General features: G+C 38.4%; 4 protein-coding genes across 13 annotated transcripts; 2 read left to right on the top strand and 2 right to left on the bottom strand.

Moving 5' to 3' along the window:
• Positions 1–316: 316 nt before the first annotated feature.
• Positions 317–3549, bottom strand: LOC131311131 (uncharacterized protein At2g29880-like). Its single transcript, XM_058338467.1, has 3 exons — positions 1478–3549; positions 763–1383; positions 317–721 (listed from the first exon to the last, which is right to left on the bottom strand). Exons 1-2 carry the CDS (start codon positions 1829–1831, stop codon positions 811–813), a joined length of 927 nt encoding a protein of 308 aa, XP_058194450.1. The 5' UTR covers positions 1832–3549; the 3' UTR covers positions 317–721; positions 763–810.
• LOC131309660 (uncharacterized) lies at positions 2028–3184 on the bottom strand. Its single transcript, XM_058336263.1, has 3 exons — positions 2885–3184; positions 2569–2794; positions 2028–2488 (listed from the first exon to the last, which is right to left on the bottom strand). Exons 1-3 carry the CDS (start codon positions 3182–3184, stop codon positions 2028–2030), a joined length of 987 nt encoding a protein of 328 aa, XP_058192246.1.
• Positions 3550–3805: 256 nt separating the features above from the next.
• Positions 3806–15322, top strand: LOC131311130 (uncharacterized). 4 transcript variants are annotated; one of them, XM_058338463.1, is made up of 13 exons: positions 3806–4276; positions 5691–6086; positions 6826–6954; positions 8526–8618; positions 8738–8817; positions 9359–9472; positions 10823–10896; positions 12867–12943; positions 13512–13595; positions 13676–13768; positions 13885–13992; positions 14087–14161; positions 14637–15322. In XM_058338463.1, exons 2-13 carry the CDS (start codon positions 5790–5792, stop codon positions 15075–15077), a joined length of 1665 nt encoding a protein of 554 aa, XP_058194446.1. In that variant the 5' UTR covers positions 3806–4276; positions 5691–5789; the 3' UTR covers positions 15078–15322. The 4 variants fall into 4 exon arrangements, with proteins under 4 accessions (XP_058194446.1, XP_058194447.1, XP_058194448.1 ...); XM_058338464.1 differs by lacking the exon at positions 3806–4276 and adding an exon at positions 5124–5281; XM_058338465.1 differs by lacking the exons at positions 3806–4276; positions 5691–6086; positions 6826–6954 and adding an exon at positions 7036–7104.
• An 830-nt stretch (positions 15323–16152) lies between these two features.
• Positions 16153–21498, top strand: LOC131311126 (pentatricopeptide repeat-containing protein At5g50390, chloroplastic). 7 transcript variants are annotated; one of them, XM_058338459.1, is made up of 5 exons: positions 16153–18595; positions 19149–19229; positions 19342–19811; positions 19889–20033; positions 20377–21498. In XM_058338459.1, the coding sequence occupies exon 1, from the start codon at positions 16455–16457 to the stop codon at positions 18543–18545; it is 2091 nt and encodes a 696-aa protein (XP_058194442.1). In that variant the 5' UTR covers positions 16153–16454; the 3' UTR covers positions 18546–18595; positions 19149–19229; positions 19342–19811; positions 19889–20033; positions 20377–21498. The 7 variants fall into 7 exon arrangements, with proteins under 7 accessions (XP_058194442.1, XP_058194440.1, XP_058194443.1 ...); XM_058338457.1 differs by having other exon boundaries at positions 19149–19811; positions 20377–21078; positions 21320–21498; XM_058338460.1 differs by having other exon boundaries at positions 19149–19556.
• The last annotated feature ends 9 nt before the right edge of the window (positions 21499–21507 follow it).

Below are 21507 nucleotides of genomic sequence, written 5' to 3'. Positions count from 1 at the left end.
TATTTTACAAAAGAAAAAAAACATAAAAGGTTTGAATTCGAAGCTTTTGTACAACAATTCAAAATAAAGTTTTGGTGGTAAACTGGTAATATTTAAAAGACAGAGGGTAAAGTTCGCGAATATACATGTCTCAACTCTCAACTCAGCCGGTCAGGCGTCAGCCCTAACAGCCCCTTTGGATGGAAGGTTGAGAAAAGAAAAGAAAGGGGTGTGTTCTCCCTTACTAGTGAGAAAAGAAAAGAAAGGAATGTGGTTTCTCACCGTCTCATTTGGATGGACAAATAGAAAAGAGAATGGTTTCTCATCATTTCACACCAATCTTATTTGGCTGGACAATATGGGAGAAAAGAAAAGAGAGTGCCATATAAAATTTTCGCAATATAACCTTTCTTTTCAAATACGACTTCCTTGCTTCTTTGCAAGGCAAAAATGGTGATTGCCCTTCCACTGCTCTCACTCCACCAAAGTGAAAATGTAACAACGAACAACCAGCTGCTTTAAGATAAGGCACAAACAAGCAACAAGACTACATAGGAGCAAAAGTACTGGAGCAAGCTCTAATATAATTGGATACCACAAAAAATCCTGGTATCACCAAGGATAACACAAGTAAGCTCTAATATAATGTCTGCAATTACCCCAGACCTCAGTAGAGATAAACTAGTTGCCACAAAACAGTCAAAAAAATTCCACAAAATACTTGCGAAGTTTCCACAAAATACTTGCAATATTTCAACGTAAACTGTCTCAATTAACGTAAACTGTCTCAATTACTAGATTATCACCAAGGTTATGTCCTCCGTAGCTCAGTTAGAAATGCTGTTGGGCATCAAACATCATGTACTCCAAAGTTTCATTGCGATACTCCACCGGGGAACCAAAAAATGCCATCATTCTCTCAGGCTTGTTAATAAGGAAAAGGTATGATTCAGTGCGTTTGTACGGCTCAATTCCGATTTCTTCAAGTGCCTTATGGAGTTGTCCGGTTGAAACACAGCCATGAGCTTTCTCCATCACAGCATTACCCTCTCTTATAGCTGATGCTATATCTTCCATAGCTATCTTTATTTCCTCAACTTCTGCACGTTCTCCACGTGGCAGCCTTCTCTTTTTCTTGGAAGATGATTCATTTTTAGCAGATGACATATCAACCTCGTCAAGATTAATATAGTTCTCCAATGTCGCTTCATTCTGAGACACCTTGTGATCAACGCTTTCAATTGTGTCTGTAGGAGCATCAGTTGTTGAGTTAGACCAGCGACGGAGTTTCTCTTTGGCAGTTTCTGCACCTTCGCCATTGGCCCTATCTTTTCCAAAGATTTCAGCCAGCTTTTCATAATTGCTAATGGGTGTAGTCATCCATTTTTCAGCACTTGGTTGCACCTAGAAAAACATGGAATAAATTAGAGATTGCATAAATAAAGTATAATGAAAACAAATAATGAGACTCTAAAGTGAGTATGATTAAAACACATACCGCTATCAATTCTTTCCAAACTTCAGGCTCAGCATTGAACGTCCTTGTTACCGGGCTCCAAGCAAATCCACTTGTCCTATTCTTAAATAAATCATAGCACTCACCAAAGTGCTCCTCGATTGTTTTCAGTCTATTCCTAATTTTGGTCTTATCCAATTCCATTTCCATGTTGAATGCCTCCCGTAGTTCCTTTAGAATGTTATCATAAGCAAGCGTTGTAAATGTTTGATTCACCCTATTTCCTTCTGCGTGTTGGTTGTATAGAGCATCAATCAGTGCATCATCCATTTGATGTGTCCACATAAACCTCTCAACCTTCTTACCATCCTCATTGGTTAGTTTTTTCTTACCCATTGAAAATCTACAAGTATTGCCGCAAGTACAAGTAAAGAAAATAAGGGTTAATTAAGAGATGCATTCAGCAATGACAGATAAAAACTGCATACAAGGTAGCAAAGTTCTCCATACTAAAACACTTGCAAGATGGAAATACATTCAGCTCCAAAAATCTGTGACATGCAATTAATAGAAACATGCAAGTACTTGATTATCAATCTCCATTGGTTACATAGTCAGACCACATGTTAGCTGCAATCATATTCCTTATGAGTTCAACTCGTTTTGCGTCTTCATCATTATCCATTGGTGCTTGCTCTTCATTTCTCGGTACAGGTCGCCTTTCAAGTTCTCGATCTACTTCAGCAATAAGTTCTTCATCCGGATCCACACCCATCAAAAAGTTATGTATAATGCAACAAGCTAGAATGATATCAGATTGTGTGTCAACGGAGTAATTAGGTTGAGCGTTTCCTATAATAGGGAACCGCTTCTTCACCACACCAAATGCTCTCTCAATTGCATTGCGTAAAGAAGCATGTCGAAGGTTAAACAATTCACGAGCATTTTTTGGTGGACATTTGGAGTACTCTTTCAAGTGATAATGCACACCTCTATAAGGAGCAATAAGCCCGCTCCTTAACATGTATCCAGCATCAACAAGATAGTATTTGCCTATTAAACAAAAAAATGCATCACTACAATACTATAGTGTAATGTTTGAAAAAATTGGAATTCATCTAAGAATGAATTACCCTTGGGAATTCTGAGCTTATCTTCTCTTGTAAGTGCATTTTTTATTATCCTTGAATCAGATGCAGTCCCCTCCCATTCAGGTAGGACATAAGTGAACCTCAAGTCAAATGTACAAGCAGCTAGAACATTTAGTGTCGGGTAACCTTTTCTACCGCGATATCTTGGCGCATCCTTGTTAGAGACTTTGACACCAACATGTGTTCCATCAAGTGCCCCAACACAATCCTAATATAAATATCAAAACACTTTATCTTAAGTAAAAGTTTGTAGGCAATGTTCCATTGAAAGTTTAACATCTGAGTACATACTTGTTACCTTAAAATATGGGTAGAACCGGTTACTACTTGATATTTCCAAAGGAACTTGTGAGCCATCAGGTTGCTTAAGAAAGTATTCTTCCATTGATATCACAGCTCTTAAGAATCTATGAAAATGGCGACTTATTGTTTCACCAGAGCGCCGGAAGATAAAAGAAACTTCACTATTTGTTGCACTGTGTGATAACAAGTAAAGACCCTTTGCGACTTGTTCCTCAATAGTCACATGCTTTGTAGGTTCCAGCCCACCAAATCGCTCAAGAAGGTCACACAAATGTTGAAATGCATGTGGCCCCATACGAATAATATCACGATGAGACTTTTTAAATTGAAATTGAAGTCGGGTAATTAAGTCATCTCGAACTTTTTCATTGTCCATACCTAGTATGATGCGGTGACAATATTTTTGCCGGTATTTTCGATGCAAATACCAATATACCACATAGCCAAGAGCTTGAACAGCGGCTAATTGTCGCCGTCGATTCCACACACCGAATGAATTCTTTTGCCTATTCATTTATCCTATTTTTAAAGCACAATGAAATGTTCATTGCCACAAAATTCACCAATGTAAAGTTAAGAAAAGCAACCAAAAAATTAAGTGAACAATTTCAGTCGAATCCAGCAGAGAAATCCACACACACAGTCAAAAACACACATTTACACACACGAACAGAGGAATGTCAGTCGAAAATAGTAAAACAGTCGAGGTAAAAATCACTACTCAATCACAATCACATACTGAATCTTTGTTGAATATATAGGCGTATGTATAGATATATGGATACATACACAAACACAAACAGTGAACCAAAAAGGCGATCTAAAAAAAATTGCGGAAAAAAAATTGCCGATCAGGAATAAAACAGTGAAGCAAAAAAGAAAAGAGGTTTAACCTGAGAAGGGTGAGAGCTCTCTTTGCAATGGAGGGAAAAAGGCTGGAGAAAAAATGGCGGGTGGAGGGAAAAAATAGGGTGTAGCAGTGGAGGGAAGAAATGGAGGGAAGGTGAAATGAGAGAAGATGAAACGTTGATGCAATTTTGCTAAATTAGGAGGGGTAAAATTGGAAACATAAAAATTTGAACTTCTGCCAGCATCTTTTCTCACGGAATCTCACCAATATTGGTGAGAAACAAAATTGGGGTTTTAAGGGGTTCCTCATTCTCACCCTTCCCCTCCTTCTCTCACCATTTCTCACCCTTTTGGCTATCCAAACAAGGTAGAGAGTACCAATTCCATCAATTTCTTTTCTTCTCTCTCGATCCCCTCCATCCAAACGACCTGTAAATTTCTAATCGATCAGAAAAACCACCCCTAAACCCTAATCTTAAATCGACTAAAGCTCAGAAGCTCCGGCAACGATCGGAGGCTCCGGCGACGATCAGAACAGGTACATCTCACCTTAGTCCGTGGCCTCCCCTCACCGTGGAGTTGTATGTTGGTTTCTACGGTTAAGCCCTGTGTGTTGTATTGAGTTTTCTTGGTGCTTAATAAAATTTTATTTACCGAAAAATAAAAAAAGTTGGGATTTTTATCCATTTTGATAATGTATGCTGTTCAAGGTGCGTGTTCTTTGTTTTCTCCTTTTTTTCTTTCTTTTTCCTTGGGTTGAACCGTTGAATTTTGTGTTTGGGAACTAGTTCAGGCTTCGATCCTTTGATAAGTTGTCTTTGACGTTCAAAGTTGGGATTTTTTCCCCCATTTTGACGCTGTATACTGTGCGAGTTTGTGTTGAATTTGGGGCTTTTTCGGTGCTGTAGGATTTGGGTTTTCCTTCTCCTTCGAAGCCTTTATGCAAAGAAAAGAAAAAAAGAAAAGGAAAAGTTATTACACACGGATAGCTCGTCCTCGTCCGTTGGAAGTCAGAATTTTAACTTCAATTCCGCTGCTTATTTTGATTTTTAAGTGGTCAAATGCATCTATTCTGCGAACATTTCGTGGAGAGCTGTGTTTTTATCAGATTCGGGAATTTCGCTTAAAAGTTTCTGTCCAAACTTGCCTTGACATTCAAAGTTGGATTTTTATCCACTTTGTTAATGTATGCTGTGCGAGTTTTCAATTTTGGGGCTATTCTTGGTGATTTTGTGTTCGGGCTAGCTGATCTTTCCTTTTTTGGCGCTTTGGCTTATCATCAGAATTCAAAAATTTTGCTGAAATTATCTGTCCAAATTCACACGGAGTATTGAAAGTTTTGATTGATCGAAAATTACTCCTTTTTTGTTGTGTTCACAGGGAGAATTGAAAGTTTGTGCCTGCTTGTGTTGAATTTGGGGTTTTTCTGCATCATTTTGAGCTAGTTGATCTTTACTTTTTGGGCGCTTTGGATTCGAGTTTTTGCTCACAATTGATAAGTTCTTAGAAATTATATGTATTTGTAGACGTTCTAGTTTGTCAGGTAACTCCATGTCCCTTTTTCAAGATTATATGTGTTTGTAGACGTTCTAGTTTGTCAGGCTTCCCTGTTTAATGAAAGAGTTGCAAATGACAAGAAATGGCGAATATATAGAAAGTCCATTTTGTTTCTCACCATTAATGGTGAGAAGCTATAATCCTTTATTTCCTCACCAAATCCCTTCGTCCCAATGGGTAACAGGCCCTTGCCCCTTTAGATTGCGAGAACTGGAGAGAAAAGAAGCATTGCGGTTTCTCACCAAATCTTACCAACATCCATCTTTTTCCTTCATTTATCATTGTTTCTCATCAAAGTTTCACCCCCCTTTAGTTATTCAAACAAGTGAAAAGATTATTTTTTCTTCTATTTTCCCACCCTTTCTCACAATCCAAAGGATTTTCGTGATGTGCAGGTTTTGAAATTTGGGACTGGAAATTTTTCCTGTCACAGCAAGGGGAGGAAGAGTAGGTTGGGAAAACCACACGCGAGGAGCTTCGTTGATAGAATAGCTATGTCGATTGATGGAGAAAAAGAAAAAAAAGTGGTTGTAGTGGATGGAGTTGAGGATGAAGAAGAAGAAGAAGAAGAGGATGAGCTTTCATGGTCTTCTGACTCTGAAATTGGAGACGCTCTTGACTACTTGGACTCTAAGGATGATGATGAAGCTGTTGAAGGAGCTTTTACACTCCAAGCCAGGCGTCCCAATGCTCATGGGGGGGTTCATTCTCGCCCCAATACATCTTCGCTTCAACCTCTCTCAAACCGGAACCAGAAGTTCTCCCATCATATAAGAGCTTCACCTTTAGAGGTGCACACACAAAAAGTGTATATGAATGTATCTTCCTTCTGTTTTTTGCAACACTGACTGTACATCATGGGAGCTATGTTTTGGGTCTATAAAACATGTAGAAGTGTTGACCCAAATAAAATGAAGTATATGTCCAAAAGTAGTTATTATTCGTGAATCTTAGAGTCATCATTCTTTGACAAAGACAATTAATCTGCTTAGATAACAGTTTGTCTTATAGTTGGGGGAAGCACTTTTTTGAAATCTGAGAACATGTATTTTATTGATCACTGAAAAGGTTAAAAAAAATAGATATTGATAAATTTTGGTTTGTCTATCTAGGTCTTTGGAATGCCTTTTCTTAAACTCAAGTAGGTGATTAGGCTTTGACAGTTCCCAATAGCCACTGGGACTTGCTATTGTCTAGAGTCCTAACATCTACGGAGCAATTCATATTTCCAGTCACTTCCAGGAAGGATGAAGAAGCTAAATTGTGAAATATGTTATGCAAATAGTTTTTAATGGTGAAATTATGTCAAAACAGCTTGTCTGTGTCGAGAAGTGATGCCTTGACAGATTCTGTAGACCTGATGTTAAGCCCTTGGCATTGATACTATTGTGTGTCTTCTTTTTGCCACTGCAATTGAATTGGCATTTGTATTCTATTGTGCCCAGTTTGTGGGGACAGGTCTGAAGGATCAACGACCATTTAATATTGTAAATTTGTAATCCTCGAACTATGATTCCTTTGATGGTGCAGGAATGGGAAGGGAGGCTGAATGTTGGCATGTCAAATTCTGTCACAACTGCAATTCGTGGAAGTGTTCGAGAGATGGCCATCGGTAAAACCAAAACTACAGAGAAAGCAGATCGTGCTACTGTCGAGCAGGTTAAGAACAATGCGTTGCAGCCTTGATTTATAGGCTATCTCAGGGTGTAACTGCACCTTTTCCCCTCTTAAATTGGAATATTTAGCTCATTATTGGCCATCGGTAAAACTAAAACTACAGAGAAAGCAGATCGTGCTACTGTCGAGCAGGTTAAGAACAATGCGTTGCAGCCTTGGTTTATAGGCTATCTCAGGGTGTTACTGCACCTTTTTCCCCTCTTAAATTGGAATATTTAGCTCATTATATTTTGCGTAACTATTTTTAATCAAATCTATGTTCTTTATGGATTTCAACCTCTGTAATGATTGTTAAGTTTTCTAATAATCGGTTATTTTTTTTAAGTATACATAAAAAGGAATTGCTATCTTTTTACCAAAGACTTGCAAAGTATGCATCTGACAAAAGTGATATATTACATCCCAGAATTCCTAGTCAAGTATTTCTGCATCATTTAAGGTCCAAGTAGACAAAGTTGGCTTTATTTTCCTTTGCCTGTTATCAAAAGTAGTTTCCTTTTTTTTTTTTCCTCAACAAAAGACTTGATATTTAAGGTCCAAGTAGACAAAGGTGGCTTTATTTTCTTTTACCTGTTATTACATGTAGTTTCCCATTTTTCTCAACAAAATGAAACGATTAGCTCTTTTCCATTTACAAAGCTGTTCTACTAGATTTTGTAGATCTTTTCTGTAATGGAATAATTCTCATTGGGTGATGAAACAAAAAAATCTTGACGCTATCGCTTCACTTCAGGTTAATGTGCAATCACAAAAAACAACTTGTTTCTTTGTATTGTGAAATCCTTGCCGCTTTGTGCTGCATGACAAGACTCTCTCCTTGAAAGAATCCCTGAATAATCCACTGGAACGGGAAATAAAGCATACTCTGTGTTAGAGCAGGCATAAATTTCTGTCTTATTTATTCTCTTTGCACCCTCAACGCAAATGCTGTAACGTATCTGAAACATGTCAATATGATTTAATTACCATAGATAATTAATTTCTTAACTCAATGCTGATGAAACAACTCAAGTCACACAGTAGCAATAAGTCCAGAAAGGAAAATGGCGTTAATTAAAGAAAAAGACCGTAGTACATATTAATAAATATTGTGTTTTGACTAAGTTTTGTCTATTTGGTATGAAAAGGTGAACAAAGAGATGAAAGAGGCACTAGAGTTGCTAGGATAGGACATAAAGTGTATAGTCCGAGTACTTTTTGTATTGTATAGAAAATATCCGATTGGTAATATAAATCGCTATCTTCCATAACCTTCTTGTTAAAACCTGAATAATAGTAATAAAAAAGAGCATCTGAGTCGCTATGAGTGGCTTTATAGTTTATACTCTCTGTTAATAGACGATGAAAACTGTTGTCTGATGCTATTCAACCACAGTACGTTTGTAAGCGTACTTGGCCTCTTGTGCATGTAAACCATCTTAATTAAGATTATTGTTGATCCGCAGGTTCTTACTTTCACTTTTCTATTTGCATATTTCCAAACATATGGTGAAACCGGAAGTCACATTTAAGGACGTTATTATTGTGACTAAACTTTTGTCTTGTTTTTTCAGGCAATTGATCCTCGAACTCGAATGGTCTTGTTCAAAATGTTAAATCGTGGACTATTCCATGATATAAATGGCTGCATTTCAACGGGGAAAGAAGTATGTAATGCAGTACTACCTAGAAGTTGCTTTTCTGTGTTGGTCCTTATGAGCCTTTTATTCTGAGTTGTTAAATTTAGCATCTGTGTATGATCGCTCATTCTTGTTTTATCTAACAGGCAAACGTATATCATGCTACAAAGTCTAATGGTCAGGAACTGGCAATCAAAGTGTACAAAACCTCTATTCTTGTATTCAAGTATGTCCCTTGACCCTTCAATTTGTTGCAATGACTTATGTGGAACTTACTTTTTACTCCTAATATTGACTTTGAATGCTCCGGTGTTGTCGGTATTTTCATGATCTAATATTAGGTCATGTTCGCTTAAACGTTACGTAATCACTAATTGTAATGCCAAGGGAGTTTGATATTGTGATATAAGCATCTAAAATGTTAGAAATTTGTCTTTTGTATAATTACCTGGTAATTGCACTAATGGTTAAGGGATCAGAAAAGATGGTTACTTACGATGAAATTTACCAAGAGCTTGCATGTTCTTAATTGCTCATATTTAGGTCACAGAAGGTTGAGCTGAATTGATCCTCAAACCTCAATGACTTCTTACTAGTGTGATACGCAACTACATTAATCAATAATGGGCACTTGGTTACTATGTTCCTACCAACATGGCCACGCTATTATGATTGGATTTCCATTTTGTGCTCGAGTTCCACTGTCCAGATTGTACTTTGTCCAGCCAATGGCAGAGTAACATGATTCAGTTCTCTAACAACTTCAGGGACAGAGACCGGTACGTACAAGGCGATTACCGTTTCAGACATGGTTACTGCAAGCACAATCCCCGGAAGATGGTCAAGACATGGGCTGAGAAAGAAATGAGAAATCTTATTAGGTACTTCTTTTGTTTGTTGATACATGGGGTTAAAAAGATTGTTTTGGACTCTGAACACGCTGTTCAAATGTGGATATGTTTAAACACTTGTTCCAATTATGCTAAATGTCCAAGTAAGTTATTGTCATTCTTAGCTGTCTGAATTATTCTCAGAACCTTCTTGCCTTCAAATTTTGTTAGTAAGAACTTGCTTTTGTATCTCTTGAGCCACTAAGCATCTCAAAGCGATACGCCTGTGAATGCAAGTTGGCAGTGAATCCTTCTGCCCTTTCTGTTTTGTTGCCACTTTCATATGCTCACCTCAGAACAGTTTGTGTGCTAGGTATTCCTTTTCTTATCCTACTGCATAAGGTATTCTTCTGTCATTCATTACTTACAAATGCTTTTACTTTCCTTATGTACTGTTTCTCTCTCTAAGGGGTATGGTAGCAAGTACAAACAGTTTGCTTTGGAGTATTTGAGGAAATTTATGATGACCTATTTTGGTGAATTTGCGATCAGTGTTTTTTAATTCAAAATGAGTTTTTGTGACAGAGAGATTATAGCAGTTTAAGACATTGTAAGCTTTGCTTTTTCTGGAAAGTATCAGCGTGTGTTTGTGTTCACTTGTCTTGAGTTTGGAGTAGTAAAAGGTTGTCCCACTCTTGCTAATGCTGGCCAATCACCATTACTTGTAAATGCCGTCAAGGCTATTTATTGCTGGTGATTGTTCTCTATTGCTTACTCATCTATGTCCTGTTAACTTCGATGATAATCCCCGTGTGTAGAATGTGATTAGCTGATTCTAGTGATCAGCTATTTCATAGTTACAGTTCTTGGAAGATATACTACGTCGTTTTTTTATAACATCTGCTTCTTTTTCCAAGAATTTTAAACTTCAGCTTCCATTGTAGTGGTTGTTCTTCCTATGTCTTAAGAGTGGCAATTAGATTCAGTAAAATATTTCCATTCCAACAAGTTCTCAGGATTGAATTCTTCCAGTAGTATTTAGTGTATGAGTAGGGCTCCCTGCAAGAGGAAAAGTTCTTGTAAATCTCGTCTTTGGCTTTTGGTTCATCTGGATTTCCAAGTAGCACTTGAGGAGCTTCTTTTGTGGAAAGTGTTGGTGTCCTGGGGTCAGTTGGACAAGAGATACCTGGGATGTTAATCTGTTCTTTTCCTATATCTGGCGGCTGATAACTCAACCTGTGTTGGATTCCGGACAATTTGTGAAATTCGTAGGGACTTGAGATGATTTTTAGTTATACGGATTAGGATAAAATGCTAGTTGTATTGGTGAATAAGAGTTTATTTGTGAGAACTATTGACATAGGTCATGTCTGATAATTGGTGCATTTGCAATGATTGCAGGCTAAAGGCAGCAGGAATTAGGTGCCCTGCTCCTCTTCTATTGAGGCTTCATGTTCTGGTCATGGAGTTCATAGGTATTGCGGTTATATGTATTCACTTTTGTATGTTCAATTTTGGTACACAAGCGTCAGTGACAGAGCAAAGGAGTGACCCAGATTTTGGGTGACTTGGGTCATTTCCCCACCTTGCTCACCTGGTCACAAGTTAACAGTGGCATCCCCTCCTCTTCTCCTCTAAGGTGTAGTAATATATTTGATGTTCTTCACAGTTCATTCGCTAACATAAACGATGATCTCAGGGACAGCAAATTTGAATCCGATGAATTATAGAACATTTTGAACCATATCAATATCCTATTAGTGGCTTAGAATCTTTGATGCTTGTGATTGTGTATGGTAAGATTGCAGAATAGGCATGCCAGATGAGCATTTACTAATCCGACAACTGAACCCCACTCACCTTCCATGGTTACTTTTGTTTGGGTTCTTCAGACCATTGGTCTGGTCCTGGTTCTCCATTTCAGAGAACTACACAATTGATTTGGTTATGGGTGGCATGTTGTCTTGAGCGAATCAACCCGAGACTTAAGCTTACGTAGGGTATATACGAGCATACATTTTTTTCTTGCACTTTTAAAGATGCACAATAGATACATAATTTTGTTGCCGAGCTTGAAGTGACATGCATTTTTCCCACAGTGCTTACAAGAAACCCACTTGTTTTTAATAGAGGCATATAGCTAAAGCTTTGTCACTTCCACAGCTTCACACTTTTCGGGTCATCCCACATTGGCTGGTGACCCACATAAGTTCTAGCTAAATAAGTGCAAGCTTTTTGTTTGTGATTGCATTATCATGTGGGCGATACTGGGGTGATTGATCCTTTTGATCTGCGTAAGTCAACATTCTAGGATATCGAGATAAACTTAAAACCAACAGCAATAGTTTGAAGATGTTTTAAGAATTGCAGGTGTCTCGGTAAGCGTTGAATTTTAAATAGCTGATATAGGTCTTTGACTTCCAGGTTGAGCATCAACCTGGACAAAACCAACCCATGTGCACCCCTTGCCCACCAGAATATATGCATGACCTTTTAGTTTTGGATCCTCCATCCTTACAAAGAATCGTGGTGTTGGGTAAAGGTTTAGGGCTGAGGCCAACCTGTACTTCCTTCATTCATGACAGAGTTGTACACTAAAAGTTGTTTAATTGCTGGAATTTTGAATTTTTTTATAGTTTTCATCTCCTTTTTTTGCTTTGTTCTTTTGTTGGACTTCGTAGAAAGGGTCGAAAGGGGCCATTGCTTGTTGCAATTGTACGTGGTTAGTTTTCCAAGTGGGAGATTGTAGGTTCAACGCTTAGTCACATTAGCCTTCAAAATGCCCTGCGCCTCCGCTCTCAATCCTCGCACTAGGCTTGAGTTCTCATTTCTTGCTCTCGCGAATTTTAGTAAGTTGTGATGTGTTTCAAAGATGCTTTCACACTCGCACTTCCACTTCCGCTCACGCACGCGAATTATGTGACTTAGGGTCAAAGTATGAGAACATCCAATTTTGTGACTATTACGCCAAAGTATTAGGCTGCGTTCAGGCTACCCCTCTCAGTAGTGACAAAGCTGGAAGGGGGCCCAGTGGTGGGCATGGTCACCCTCATGTTTCTAGTATTTATTGCGCTATCCCAGTAAATTTGGTGATTTTTATAGTTTACATAAAAGAGGTCCGTACTTGTCTTAGAATTTTTCTTGTTGCCCCTCTCTTTCATGAGTATTCCTTCAAATATGGCATGGCTTCACTCATTTTGATGCTACAAAATAACTTCAATTATAACAATTTTAAAAAGGATTTATAATTCGCTGGTATAATATCATTCTTTTTCCTGGCCACCCCATTGTCTAATTCCCGGCTTCGTCCCTGCCTCTCAGGGTCCTTGGTTATTTTTCCCCCTTTCGGGAGTTGGCTGTGCTACTTAATGAGTGCACTTTTGGGTTTCCGAAATAAATTTAGCTTTTAGTGGTTGAAATTTCTTGTGAATTCTGTGTGTATCAGGGAAGGCAGGTTGGGCAGCACCTCGACTTAAAGATGCTGCTTTATCTCTTGACAAGTTACGTGAAGGTTATGTAGAGGTGTGTAGATATCTACCTACTGAATTCAATATTTGGCTAAACCTAATCTCCCACTACTCACAAGTTGCTTGCCTGACTCTATTTAAATCCATCTGGGGGCTTCTCCGTGCAAGCTTATTCATCGGGTGCTCCACTGCTAATTCGTTTATGTGCATATTTTCTAGGAAATACAGTCCCAAGACCACATATTAGTTTTACTGGTGTGTCTGATCTCTTTGCTTCTTTCGTTTGAAAATATAGCCTTGTAGGAAGCATATGAAGAGGATACATGGAGAAATAAAAATGATATTTTGTTGCCTTTCTCTGTGGACATGACCATTAAGGATGTGTTTGGAAATGTCACTTGATCCATATCCCATTCCCGTTTCTGAGTCATGTGTAGAATTTAATCATTTGCAGGTGTGTGCCGAACATGCAGTAAGACTTCATTAGAGGTTATTTTGGCATCACTTCATGTAATGAAATCAGTTGCCTAATTACGATTTACATAGCTTTACAACAAGGATACATTGATTCTTGAATTGTATGTTTTCTTGTATTGTTCAATGATTGTTGGTACATCTTTCAGATCATTATGGCAATGCGAACGCTATATCAGAAGTGCAAGCTAGTGCATGGAGACTTGAGCGAGTATAACATACTCTATTCTGAGGTGAGCCTTTGTTTCTTGCGCCCTCGGTGATTCTGTAAATAAACACGAACACAGTATAGTAATGTTCTCTTCTTTGGCAGGGTCATTTGTATATTATTGATGTTTCTCAATCAGTTGACCTTGACCATCCTCATGCTCTTGATTTTCTTCGTGAGGATTGTGTTCATGTTTCTGTGAGTATCTTCTACTTGGCTTCATGTCTATAAAAAAAAATGAGCATTAATTGAATGAGGAGAAAAAAAAAAAAAATCTGTTCGTTTAATTTATTTGATCATGTTGTCAAATGCAGGATTTCTTTAGAAAACATGGTGTAGCTGTGATGACAATACGGGAATTGTTTGATTTCATTGTTGATACTTCTATAACTGATGACTCCCTGGACAGTTATTTGGAAGAGGTAGTTTATTTTCCAACTTCGCATTGGTTAATACTTCAGAGAGATCTTCACACAAAACCTTATTGTTTTTCTTGTTCCTTTTTACTTGTTTCAGGTTCAACAAAAGATTTTGGCAAGAGGAGATGTGATTTCACATGAAGATGAAATTGCAGACTCTGTGTTTGTGCAGGTAATCTATAAAGCAGTATACTCCTTGTGATAAGTGTATTTGTCTCCATTTTTCTTTTGATTTTTTAAACAAGTGATCCTTATGCTCAATTGGCAGGAACATTTTTTTCGAAAAAAATTATTTTGAGAAAGATGTACTAAAGATCAGGGACCAGTTGGTCAGCTGTTAGGACCCAATCTACTAACTGAACTGGGAATACTTCTACGACACTGAAGTTCGGAGAAGGAAATGCAAATGAATTATTATTCTATTATGATTATTACCGGTTCAGTTCACAAGGAGTATTATTTAGAAACAGTTACGGTGGGGAAATATTTTTCTTTAACAAAACAGCTGAGGTGGGATATTGGAACCAACATATGGGAAGGAAAACGCTTTGTTCTCCTTGCTCATCAATTAAATGGTAAAATCATCAGAATTTGATTCTTCTTTTATTGTTTTGTTTCTGTTTCTTTTTGCTTGATGTGCTGTCTAGTCATATATTCCAAAAACGCTGGATAGCGTGAAGAATGTTGAGGCGGATATAGATCGGATTACTAGTGGGAAGGATACTGGCGATCTATACTATCAGACTATTACAGGACTCAAACATGCTCTTTCAATGGCTCAACCTTCACTCGAAAAAGAACACCAGCAGGAAGAGGGTGACATAAAACAAGATTCTAACTTGCATGATACTGAAACGGAGACTGGAACAGACGACGACGACGACGAAGATGATGAAACCTCAATCGATTCGGAAGGGAAGGAATCTGGACACGAAAATGAGACACTGGATCCTGTTGATAGAAAAGCTGCTAGGAAAGAGAACAAGAAGAAAGTGAAAGAAGAGAAGAGGGAAGCTCGAAAGACTAAAGTGCCCAAGGCTGTGAAGAAAAAGAAGAAAAAGTTGGCGAAAGCGAAAAAGAATAGGTAAGCTACAAAGATGTCTAGGAACAAAAGTTTTGCACGAAGCATACAAGAATCTCATCAGAAGTTTTTCCTCTTGCTGTAGAAAGCCTTTATTTATACTGGAAATGTAGGGGAATTTTCAGTTTTGAGTCTTTTGGCTAGCCAGGCAACTGCTTCGTTTGATTTATTTTTTCTTTCGTTTTCACTGTAATTTATGGAACAATATCTTGGCTTCTTTCAATTTGGTCATATATATCAGTTTTGTTTGACACATTGGATACTGGAAAAAAATTATCATGGGACTATGAGCAAGATTTTTTATAAGTTCGTGAGAAAAAAAGAAGCAAAATGTAAGTTTGTGAGGAAAAAAAAGAGCAAAATGTAAAGCCTTTTGTTTCTTTCCTTTTTTTTAAATTTAGTCAATAATCTTCATTTATGCAGCTCCTCTCTACATGTGAATGAAAAGATTTTTTGACAAATAACAAAAAAAAATCAAGAAAAGTAATAATTTCATACTCTAGGTGTGATTTCTTATTGATTCAGATAGAAAATATTCAGTTTGTTAAGCTAAAAAACACGAATGATGATTCAATCGCGGAACGATCGATCGATTTGATTTTTCTTAAAAGAAATCTCGGTTAGCTCACGATAGACAATCAATTTGATTTTTCTTAAAGAAAAACTACCCGACGAGCTCAATAAACTATACCTAACGGAGCACTATCTTTTTGGGTTGGAATTGAAGCGTTAATCACTCAATCTTAACTCCCTAATCGGCCAAACAAATACAGTATGTATTTCATGTATAAATTTTAAAAACAAATTATCACCAATTTAAAGAAGAGATCTTTAATTTGGTATAACAAGTCGAAAATACTAGTGTTATACACGAAAATTGTACTAGTACGTACTTTACTTTTATTTGAAAATTGTGCTCCATTTCATAATTAAATTTTGAAACCGCGGGAGGATATATTGGTTCAGCGTCGAAAATTCAGACTTAGTGAGAAGTATAAGATTCCAATTTCTTAATTTCTTATTGGGGTTAAATCATCCTAGTGACTGCGGCCGTTGCATTTATTTAGAAAAAAGGAAAAAAAAAAAACAGACCCTCCTCTTACGGTGTAACGGTTTAACACGAGAAATTTTTAAAGCTGTGGATAATGCTACAAGGAGACTGCTACAAGAGCATCAAATAAATTCACGGTTGTCGTGGATGCGGCAGTTGTGGTTCGTCGAGGGCGGCATTGGTGACGCCGCCGGTGGTATAACGGTGGCTATGAGCGGTACCACTTGCGACTTTCTGTTGCGGTTTCAAGGAAAGAAAGGATAGAAAAGATGGACTGAAGTAAGTAAATAAATCCTCTGTTCTGATATTGTTGTTCATTGCAATGTAACTGACATGGACGTCCCACTGTCGCGTCATCAGATTCTGAGTTGTACTGGATTTTCATATTATTCGATAAACCCCACATTTTCCAGAGAAAAGCCTATGTTGTTTTCTGGGTATTGTTTGTTTGAAAAAAGAAAATGGAGAACCCCATTTTCTCAAATCACTTGTTGTTTAGTAGAGCAAGGGTTAAAACCACGACCCATGTTCAAACCTTCAAAAACCAACCTTGATACTGGGAAAGATACCCACTTGGAAGAAACCCAGATTACAACTCCTAGTTTAGGACTATGTGCACAGATAGAGAAGTTAGTTTTGCACAAAAAGTATCAAGAAGCGCTTGAATTGTTCGAAATATTGGAGTCTGAGAGTGATAACTACGATGTGGGTAAAAGAACGTATGAGGCCCTAGTGAATGCCTGTATCGGTTTGAAGTCGATTCGAGGGGTCAAAAGGGTGTTCAGTTATATGGTGAATAGTGGGTTTGAGCCGGATCAGTATATGATGAATAGGGTTCTGTTGATGCATGTGAGGTGCGGGATGATGAGTGATGTACTCTATTTGTTCGATGAAATGCCTGAGAGGAACTTGGTTTCGTGGCATACGGTGATTGGGGGACTAGTGGGCAGGGGAGATTACAGTGGGGCTTTTGCTTTGTTTCTAGAAATGTGGGAGGAATTTCCCGTAGTTGGGTCGCACACATTTTCTACAATGCTTCGAGCAGCTTCTGGTTTGGGACTTGTTTTTGCTGGGAGACAGTTGCATTCATGTGCTTTGAAGGAGGGTTTAGGTAGAGATAGCTTTGTATCTAGTGCCTTAATTGACATGTATGGTAAGTGTGGCAACATTGAGGATGCTCAATGTGTTTTTGATGAGATGCCTGAGAAAAGCACAATCGCATGGAATTCACTCATGGCAGGTTATGCACTTCACGGCTATGGTGAGGAAGTTTTGGATATGTACAATGCGATGCAGGATTCTGGTGTTAAAATGGACCACTTTACGTTCTCGATAATCTTAAGTGTTTGTGCTAAGTTAGGTTCATTAGAACAAACAAAACAAGCACACGCGGGTCTAGTTCGCCATGGTTTCGGGTCAGATATAGTTGCTAATACAGCACTTGTGGACGTTTATTGCAAATGGGGAAGAATAGAAGATGCTAGGAACGTCTTTGACAAGATGCCAAAGAAGAATGCCATATCCTGGAATGCCTTAATCCATGGATATGGTAATCATGGTCTTGCGACTGCGGCGATTGAGCTGTTTGAGCAGATGCTTCATGAAGGAATTGGTCCTGATCATGTTACTTTTCTTGCTGTTCTATCTGCTTGTAGCTATTCGGGTTTATCAGATCGTGGGTGGGCAATTTTTGATTCGATGAGCAGAGATTTTAAAGTTGAGCCAAGGGCAATGCACTATGCATGTATGATAGAATTATTAGGACGAGCAGGGCTTTTAGATGAAGCCTTTGCTTTAATACAAGATGCTCCGTTTCCCCCAACGGTGAACATGTGGGCTGCTTTGCTGAGAGCTTGTAGGGTACATAAGAACTTGGTGCTAGGAAAATTTGCAGCAGAGGAGATTTATAGAATGGAACCGGAAAAGCTTAGTGACTACGCTGTGGTTTTGAATATATACAAGGGATCCGAAATGTTGAAGGAAGCTGCTGGAGTTCTCCAGACGTTGAAAAGAAGGGGATTGAAAATGGGTCCTGTTTGCACATGGATTGAAATCAACAAACAGCCACATGTTTTTGTTTCTGGAGGTATCCAAGCAGAAGGGATAGAGGAGAAAATGGTTGAATTGATGGTGGAGATCTCAAAGCATGGTTATCTGCATGGGGAAAAGTTTGTCCTTCCTGATGTGGATGAGAGGGAACAGAGGGAGCTAGTGTTTCACAGTGAGAAAGTGGCAATTGCATTTGGGCTTATCAACACTTCTTCTGCAGGGTTGCAACTTGTGCAGAGCCATCGAATTTGTCTTGACTGCCATAATGCGATTAAATTGATAGCTTTGGTTACTGGACGGGAATTTACTCTGAGGGATGCCAGCAGATTTCATCGTTTTAAAGATGGGACTTGTTCTTGTGGGGACTACTGGTGATGGTCATCATAATTTGCCGTTGGTAGAAGGATTTTGGAATACGCAAAAATGTATGCCAGCTTGTTTTGTCTCCTTATTTTCCTTTTAGAAATATTTACTAATAGTAGCAGTCCTCCATGGGCAATTATATAAAACCAATTTTTTTTTTATTGAGAGTTAGAAAATTGGTGCTTCATGCTTTTGAGTTTTGATCCTTCCTGTTGTTTGTTCTTGTCATTCTTCGTACGAATAGGGCACCCCTAAAAAGTCCGTTTTCACTTGATGTACAACTATGTGTGAGTTTCTGGGAATTGCTTGAGAATGTCATGATAATCAATGGGAGATTCTAAAGCCATTTGACCTCATTAATTGACTCAGAATGAATTTGATTATGCGGAGTACTTCTTCTAGTTCAACTAGTGAACTTATATTGAATTGTACTTGATCAAAAGTTCATACTTCTAATCTCTAGATACAGCGAATGTAAGCTACAGCCATGTTTGTTGTCCTAGGAAAAGGTACCCTTTTGCCCCTTAACAAGACGTCTCTGAAATGGTGTTACCAAACTTTTCTTTTCTTATCTATCTTCTACATTTTTCTGATGGAAAACCTTTCAACATGCAGCTTATGATGGTGAAGAAGACCACTTGTTGCGGGAATGGGTAAAGTGCCATTCGACTGAGTTCGTGATCAAGATTACTGATGGTAACAGCAGAAGTAATTTTGGCGGTGGTTTTATGGTGGTTGTTCCTAATTTCTGATATCCAATCTGGGTTTCGTAAGGTTTCTGAGGGGTTTGATCTTGTTTGAATGCTAGAGTCGAGGCCAAGAAGTTGAAGACGGATGCCATGGATGAAGGTATTGAAGTCTGCTGATTTCGGATAGATCTTTGGGTCATGACAGGGACTTTCTCTACTATTACTTGGTTTGATCTATGCTTATATTTCTGAATCAGTATTAGACTTGATGGCGATTGAAGTGAGCTTTGGGCAATTATGATTGAACTACTGTTTCACGGAAGAGCATTGGACAGTAAGAAGCTGCCTGTTTCCTGAATAATTCCATTTTCCTAATGAGGATAAAAAGTGTGCTAAACCAGCAAACATGCCATGAAGAATGATACTACTAGTATTTCCGTTTGACCAAAAAAAAAAAAGAATGATGCTACTGAACTGTCGCGAGAAAGACTATAAAGACGCTGACATTAGGCCTGTACATCTCAACAATGGTTGGAGTACCATTCACATCTTCGATTACTGGCTTCTATGGTGAACATGTTTGTTCAACGTATGCACCAATCTGGTTTGCATTTCTTATGTCCGTTGATAGTTGTCTTTTTTTTAACCAAATTATTTTTGATGCAGGAAATGGGTCTATTGCTCTACTTAAAGACGTCTGCTCCTGGTAAATGTTCTAGCAACACTAAATGCGGAGCTTGAAACTGGTGGCGCTAAGTACTCCATAAGTAATTATAATTTGAAACTCCTAAACAGCGACAGTTTGAAACGGGTGTGTAGATGATGTTTCAGAAAGTAAGTGATAGGTTGCTTGAGTATTATTTTAACGTGATTGTCCCAGAGTATCTTATATCTTGGCATATGATTTGTTTGCAATGGACTGGGCGTGCTGCTTAATAGCGCCTTGCTTTTGTTGGTTAGACTCCATGTACATGAGCCGATCGACTCTTCGAGCACAAAGTTATGTTGCTTTGTACAGGCTTCCTAAGAATGTGGCTAAAATCAAACCCTTCGCTTGATTTGTTGTTCCTCTTTGTTTCAAGCAAATTTGTAATGGAGACTTCAGCCAGGAATTCTTTAACATCTACTTGAACTTTCCATTTTTGTCTCTGCAGGATACCATGAAAACATAGTTGCATTCTACTTTCATTAATTTTATCCAGAGAACCGGTACGATCGCAGTCTACCCGTTAGTCAATTTTCCAAGTTTTTTACAAAACGGAGGATGTGTTGGTTATTGTACATCAGGTTAGTTTTGTACTCTGGATCTGAGGCTTTACTCGAGAAATGGTTTGTTGTGGCAAAATATCTTGAATTCAAGGAACCATTTTCTATGTTGGAGCAAGCCATAAAAGGTCTATGCGAAAAGAAGTCTATTTTGGACCAGTATTGAAAGGTGAACAATCAGTGGCAGTGGCCTAGGGCCAGAAATCCAGCTATTAGAGAAATTTTGAGGACCAGCCTAAACTCTTTGGTGTCTAAGGTATCTCATGAAGACTCTGTAGTGTGGAACCTGAACCCTAATCGAAAATTCTCTGTGCCGTCTGCCTAGCATGCCTTCAGGAATCCTAAACCCTCGGTAGGTTGGTAAAAGGTTGTTTGGTTTAAACATGCTATCCCCAGATGGTCCATTATCCAGTGGTTAGCTGTGTTGGGCAGACTATCTACCAGGGATAGGTTACAGGTTTGGGGGGTGATAGCAGATGCTCATTGTGTTCTATTTTCTGATGCAGTAGAGACTCATAATCATCTCTTCTTCCAATGCTCCCATGCTCTACAGTTTTTGAGGGTTTTGCAGACCAAACTCAATGATCCTTGTCCATTGACAACCCAAAACAACCTGTCTTACACTTTGAAAACTCAAAAAATAGAACATCAAGCTAACTCAAGAATTCAAGCTGGAAGGTGCCAAGGGGAAGAGAGAGACAGGTTTGCATCTGACTTCTGGACTCTTCTCCATGAACAGAGGCAAGCTCTTATATCAGTTACACTTTTGGCCTCCAGCAGCTGTACAATAAGGCCACAATGTTAAATATCCTTCAGAATGGATGGGACAAGGTCATAGTGGTTCTCAGTTCCCTAGGTTGGTCTCAAAAATTGTCCTAGCAGCGGCTATTTACCATATATGGCGTGAGCGTAATAGAAGAATATTTCAACATTGTTGCTTTATTGTACAGCTTTTGGAGGCCAAAAGTGTAACTGATATAAGAGCTTGCCTCTGTTCATGGAGAAGAGTACAGAAGAAA

This window comes from Rhododendron vialii, chromosome 12a (assembly GCF_030253575.1).
Source record: "Rhododendron vialii isolate Sample 1 chromosome 12a, ASM3025357v1".
Classification (NCBI taxonomy): domain Eukaryota; kingdom Viridiplantae; phylum Streptophyta; class Magnoliopsida; order Ericales; family Ericaceae; genus Rhododendron; species Rhododendron vialii.
Note: the sequence above shows the minus strand (reverse complement) of the source record. Positions and strands in the feature narration are given on the sequence as shown.